This window comes from Dreissena polymorpha, chromosome 11 (genome assembly GCF_020536995.1).
Source record: "Dreissena polymorpha isolate Duluth1 chromosome 11, UMN_Dpol_1.0, whole genome shotgun sequence".
In the NCBI taxonomy this organism is placed as follows: domain Eukaryota; kingdom Metazoa; phylum Mollusca; class Bivalvia; order Myida; family Dreissenidae; genus Dreissena; species Dreissena polymorpha.
This window is the reverse complement of record NC_068365.1, coordinates 50,179,605-50,186,220: the sequence shown is the minus strand read 5'-3', so window position 1 is coordinate 50,186,220 and position 6,616 is coordinate 50,179,605. Positions and strand designations below refer to the sequence as shown.

Sequence of the window (6,616 nt, the reverse complement as noted above, 5' to 3'; positions counted from 1 at the left end):
CATCGACCAGTTCTACTCAGTCTGAAAGCCCTACATCTAACTTTTCATGCCCTCTAAGACTAAATAGAACAAGAAACCGTCGGAGACGGGTGATTCTCCCCAATGGTTTTTTTAACAATATTGCACTATAAATTCAGATAAAAGGAATCGTCTTGAGGGGCAAAACTTTGGACAAATAATACGATGGATGGTTTAGCAATATATAAATTTCAAAGGGCCATAACTCTCTAAATCATCTAACCAGAACCCACAAATAACATGCGCATCTCCTTAAGGTAGTGAAAGTTCCCATAAAGTTTCATCGAATTCCGGTCATTAGTTGCTGAGAAATAGCCCGGACAAGAATTGCACTATATGTACAGTTAATGGAAAATTTCAAAGGGCCATAACTCTGTAAAAAATCATCCGACCAGAACCGGCTGATAATATGCGCATCTCCTCTTGGTAGTAAAGCTTCCCATAACGTTAAATTGAATTCTGGTCATTAATTGCTGAGAAATAGCCCAGACAAAAATTGTGCACGGACGGACGGACGCACGCACGGACGGACGAAGCGGCGACTATATGCTCCCCCAAACTACTTTGGGGGAGCATAAAAATCGCTGAATTGGATGCCTTCAACACGTGTACAAACGACTTTACGCAAAAACTTGTCATGGAGGAATAACCCTTAACAATATATTACGAAACTTTAACACACGCAATATCCCGGCCAAAACATTAAAATTAAACATTAAACATTAAAAAGAACAACTGGATTCAAGAATTACAGAATGCACACGACCACCTGACCAAAGCTAAGGAGGAGGCTTACACCGACCTCAGCCAAGAGAGCGACATCAAAAGACGGAACTCCTTTAATGCCGACGCAAACCCTGGTAAGCTTCATCTGCAAACCCAGGTAGCGAATGTTTAACACATCATGCAGCTGTACCTGGAGACAGAAAGCAGTATAACGCAAGAGCACAAAGCAGGTATCAGAAGATACAATTGTTCGGAAGACTAGACAACAAATCAATTTCACAATTTAGAAAATGCATTCTTGGACATAAAGATAAACCCTGCTGTCTGCATGGACCTTAAGAAAGCCTTCGAAAAGGTGGGGATGGATTGACTCGGTGTAATGCTTCTACGAAATGGTATCAAAGGCAGCATGTACAGGTGCACCAGGTTGACCTTCACAGTCGACTAGCCCGTGTGTTGGTAGACGGTATTTATGTGCAAAATACTATAAGCAAAGATGTCCCGCATGGAGGAGCTTTTCCACCCACCCTTTATATACTGTTCATCAACGACGTTATATTAGAACTACCTTAAGGAGTACAAGCAGTCATGAACACATGCGACATTGTGCTTCTATGCACAGAAACGTATGCACTAACCGGTACATACAGAATGCAGCTTAGTTTGACAAGATCTCAGCTTAGGTTTCCAATTGGTGCGTAACCATCAACAGAGGAAACCCTCGGTCTCCCTCGTTACACTCTCCACCAAAGTAAAGTCTGGTCAACTGACCCTGGACGACACTACTTCACAATGTGATGATCGGCAGACTTACTTGGGGCCATATGCAACAACATAATTACATGGGAGCAAGTGGTTCAGAGCGCAGAGGCAAAAGTCAGAAGGAAAGACCCTTTATGTATAAACTTCTCATTTTTTAATAATACATTTTTCTGTCTATTGTTATGTCACCTGTTAAAAAGGAAAAATATCAATATGTTGATCTATGAACAGGTTCCTTTAAAAGACCAAAACTGCGCAAATAAGAATCATTGCTTACGCGTCGCTTTAACCCAACGTGCAAGATAAGTTAGTATGTAAACTTAATACGACAGACGACGAGACTTATGGGACGTCCCTCACTGTTGTTGCCACTTTTACATCTGTCATACTTGGCAAATTACGTTCATTGCATCGTATAATAAAAACAGCTTCATATACAAAAATGAGTACGTTCTTCGAATTTAAAAACGCAACTGTTTACGCAAGCAAAACTCGTTTGTAACGAGCCATCTGATTGGTTGTCGTAAATATCGCATCATTTCCTCGTCGTTTGTAGCGTTTATAAAATTATTATATGCTACCAACTGTGGATACTTTGAAACTTTGAATCGACGAACATGGTGAGTGCAGTCTTTTTCTCATTTTTTATAATACAATGTGATCTCTGACAAAGTGTAAAGTAGCTTCATCGAAGTATGTTAAGTAGTATTGTACCTTATAATCAAATAATTATTTCCTTAGTGATTACGTTATTTATAATCTAGTATTATGTATAGCTGTTAATGGTATACATACTTTTGATATAAATTTATGATAGATTTTTACTTTGTTTAAAATTATTTTTATCCAGAAGTTTTCATATCAATTTGTTATAAAGCTATAATTGCTTCTTAACCGATTACTTAAATTGTAACATTTACATTAATGTCTGCTCATGCATTTTGAGCATGTGACACGCGCGCACCTCACTTATTGATTAATAACAATTATGACAACTCTGAACAAGTGATGAGTCGTGTTGTAGCTACCAATTAGATAGACTAGGAATGCTTTATTTATTACACCCATAATTATCGTTCTTTTACGTTCATCATCATTATATTATAGTCTTAACGCGGGTTCAATCATAAATTTCCTGACTTAACCGTTGTTAAACAGAGAAAATTATTCTACAATTTGAGAACGTCTATATTAACACTGATATGCCTATTAATAGGTAAATTGTTTTAACTTATTTACCTGTTTAAAGATGGTTTTTATTATATGAAAAACTTTTAAATCAAAACAAACTGTCGTTGCGATATACTTGCTATTAACTTGTGATATTTTTTAAACTTATTAACTGAATCGTTAAAACGATGGAATGTAAATAATAAAAACACTCGTAATTAGTTGTATACTTTGCATTTAACGTTCCAAGGCGATGGCCCTAGATAGACGTTATTGTGCGTACTTATTGTACTAAGTTTGTGTCAATATCGTATTGACGATTGGTCGATCGTTATAAATAAAAAAAACAAAAGATTATATGAAGAATTTCTATCCTGATAATGAGTTTTTATTGTAGTTATTATTGTTTCATTCTTATAGGAAATACTTCAAAGATTTAAATTATCCCGTGCTAATCTCGTCACGTGCTTTTTCCACAGTTTCAGCACGTGCTCCTCGTGCTAGGAGTTGCAGCCTCCACCGCCCTAGGATGCCAGTTTGACTACCAGAAGTCGCAGTTCTACTGGAAGAACGAGGTTAACATTTGCACGGACGACCTTTGCAAGACATACGACTACCTTAAATGCGGCGTGTCAAAGTAAGTCCAGAGCCCGTAGTGGTAAATAGTCTTAAGTTATTCTTAACTTGTTACCTTTAATTCAAATGTTCACTGATATACCTTTTTCAAAATTGCTTTTTAAGATTGTCTACAACATGCGGGTGTAATTATCACACTTGTAATGGTATACGCTTTGTTGTACTTGAATGAATGTTGTTGTCTGTTATTGTTGTTGTTGGTGTTGTTGTTTTCGTTGTTGTTTTGATAATTTTAGTTTTTACAATAATATTTGGTAATTAAGTCCAGTTTGATTCATTTATTTATTTTGGATTCATCGTTAAATGATAATACGTATTGGTCAATAGCCACAGTTTTGACGCGCTGATGCAAGGGAACTCAGGAAGTTTAAAAGATTTGTTTTAAAGCCACTCATTATTCAGGTCATATAGGTTTGTTTTGCCGTTGAATACGCCCCTTCTTTAAACTGATGCCGTGTCCTTCGGCATTCGACAGTGTCGGTATTCAAAATAATCAAACATTAAACACTGACACCGCAAACTGCTGGAAGTAACATAATCGTTTCATTGACAGAGAATACATCTTCGACCAAGCTGTCGGCCATACACCCGAAGATATTCTTTACGAGATTGAAGCGATGAAGAAGTACTTCGATACCTTTATTCCAACACCAACTAACTCGTAAGTAACGTAAGCTTAAAGTCACAACGAGCAATTTTGATTTAAAAAACACCACTTTACAAAGTCTGTTTCAAAGTTTATTTTTTTGGTATGAAAAAACACTAGCGACCGTGTTTTCCAACATTGTAAAATGTTCGCACAAAATATGACGGTCCATAATAAGAAATATTAATTAAACCTAAGAAATAATGTTTTAATATATAGGACTATAAGTGTAGTTGTTAGTTATACTGTAAGTATGTAGCCAAGCCAAATTACGGTGATGTCGATTGCGCCAACGGACAATAGTCGAGTTACCAAACGTTGATCATTTCGTCAAAGCTGTCTTTACCCCACCAACGCTGGATTGGCGTATTTTTTTTAAGATCAACAGTTTATTTAAAACCAAAGTTTATTCATAGTTCATAACTGCCCCTGAAAATTTTAAAAATAATATTACAGTTTATTTGAGAACAATACGCATAACTTTTTTTATTTATAACCTAATACTTTGCATATTAACCCATTTAAGCCAAGTGGACTCTCCCATCCTTCTAAATTAGATCAATTTATTTATAAAATTAGGGATGTCTAGTATACTTATTACTATATTTAGAACATTTCTTACAGAAATTCCTTTAAGCAAACAGCGCAGAACCAGATGAGACGCCGCATTATGCGTCGTCTCATCTGGGTCAACGCTGTTTGTAATGTCCTTTTTTCAGGACGCTAGGCATAAATGTGTTAAATAATCATTAAACACCACGTTTTCCCTGCGTTGTTAGGTTACCATACAAATGCGACGGCGTTTGCTCCAAGAACATGCGTTCCATCCAGCTGCAGCGAATATTCACTAAGGTAAACGTCAAGAACCCTGACACCGGCGCCTACTATCCGGAAAACCGGATGTGCATCGTCATCGGCCCGGATATATACTACCAGCAGTGCGGGTAAGCTTTCAGAAAGCACGTTTTTTGTCAGGATTGGTGTGTTTGTAAATTGACATTGAACTAATGTCATCATAAAAATAACCGCATTTATTTTTTACGAACTGACACAGTTTTCGTCTCCAGAATGCATCGCCAACATCGCATGATTATCGCTTGATTATCGTCGTCTTAACTCTTTCTCTGACATTATCAGAAACAATTGGTCCCATTGCCACGTGCAGAATTCTAGTTGAATCAAACCGCATTAAGTAAGTCGCGTTTTTTGAAAACCGGGCTTAATGCATGTGCGTTAAATATCCCAATTATTCAAACATTCCTTTTTTATTGAAATGCATTTTTTTTTAATTAAAGTTAATTCTATAAGTATTGAACGGCAAATAATATAACTCGGCATGCTAGAAGTTGGAGTGAAACTTGTTTATCGTCTTTTGTAAATATTGCATTATTATATTCTATTTAGTTCTCTGTCAGTTCTTTTCATTTAAAAAATCATATTTTCCCGGCCAAGGCCTTTTTAAAATCGCAAATCATTTGGAAGCGTTCAGATTTTTTGACTGACAAAAATATTTACAACACAAAAATCAAAATCCTTGTTCACTTTTAGGGGTCATTGTGACGTCCCCGACTACACCGACCGTTACTGCCTCCCGGATCTCTCGGTGAGGGTGAAACTTTGGGTTTACTGTCCGGATGTGACACCGAGCTGCCACAAAGTGGACTTCGATATCCCGCTCTCGTGCACGTGCAAGAAAATCACATGTCAGGATCCCTTCCCTGTTGGTCCATTTCAACTCCCGTCCCCGCTGCTGCCACCGCCGCCACCGACTTGGGTTCCAGGAAAAGGTGGCATCAATACCGTCGGGGTTTTGCAACATGGCACCCCGCTTGGAGCGGCAAGCTGGAAAAAGCCATAATCTTGGACTAAATGTATTGATTGTTTGCGGTTTGCGAAATTGTGTATACAATTGTTTTTGTTATATTTTTCCGTTGTTAATGGTAACATTAAATTTTGATTTTAGAAAAAGCTGACTATACCTGATACAGTATGTTATCAATATGTATCAACTGTCATGACTGATATTGGCCTGTTCGTGTTTGTGTTTCTTTTGTTTGTTTAATAAACTTTACATTCATATACACTATTCTATATATTTACATATAGATCAGAGAATGTTAAACAACGACACACATTGATAATGATTCGAAAAACGTTTACATGTTTCCTAGATGATCTTCAATATAAAAGACGACGAGGCTGAACAGATTGCTATATATGTGCCTATGTTATACTGCTCATTTAAGAAACCATCAAACAAAAGTATAATTCGCGTAAACAAATGTTGAATTGTGCAAATATCAGCGTGTTCTTTTCAGGTTAATGTTGCTGTTATACAAAATAATTTTATGATATGAAATGGGATGGCTTCGTTGTGGTTCATTGACAGTTTTAAACTCGAAAAATATCTTACAATTATTATTGTTTTCATATTTACTTTATAATGAATCGAAATTGTGAAACTGTTCTTTGTATTTGGTATCAGAACAGCATAATATTCGGTGATTAATTAGAAATGTAAGCGACAGAATAACACAATTATATATTGATTAAATAATCGAGTAAAAAGAACAAATATCAAGTTGCCTCAACACGAGATGATTCTTATCATCACCTTATGGTTGTTTAGCAAGTGATCAATTTCAAAACATTAAGACA

The 6,616-nt window shown here is 36.5% G+C and overlaps 1 protein-coding gene across 1 annotated transcript; it reads left to right on the top strand.

Moving 5' to 3' along the window:
- The first annotated feature begins 2,033 nt into the window (after positions 1-2,033).
- Positions 2,034-6,037, top strand: LOC127851791 (uncharacterized). Its single transcript, XM_052385665.1, has 5 exons — positions 2,034-2,126; positions 3,156-3,313; positions 3,866-3,973; positions 4,738-4,902; positions 5,507-6,037. The coding sequence occupies exons 1-5, from the start codon at positions 2,124-2,126 to the stop codon at positions 5,814-5,816; spliced, it is 744 nt and encodes a 247-aa protein (XP_052241625.1). The 5' UTR covers positions 2,034-2,123; the 3' UTR covers positions 5,817-6,037.
- Positions 6,038-6,616: the final 579 nt, after the last annotated feature.

Coding starts and splice junctions, on each gene's coding strand:
- LOC127851791 (XM_052385665.1), top strand. Junction 3,314..3,865: donor CTTAAATGCGGCGTGTCAAA/GTAAGTCCAGAG, acceptor TTTCATTGACAG/AGAATACATCTTCGACCAAG. Junction 4,903..5,506: donor ATATACTACCAGCAGTGCGG/GTAAGCTTTCAG, acceptor GTTCACTTTTAG/GGGTCATTGTGACGTCCCCG.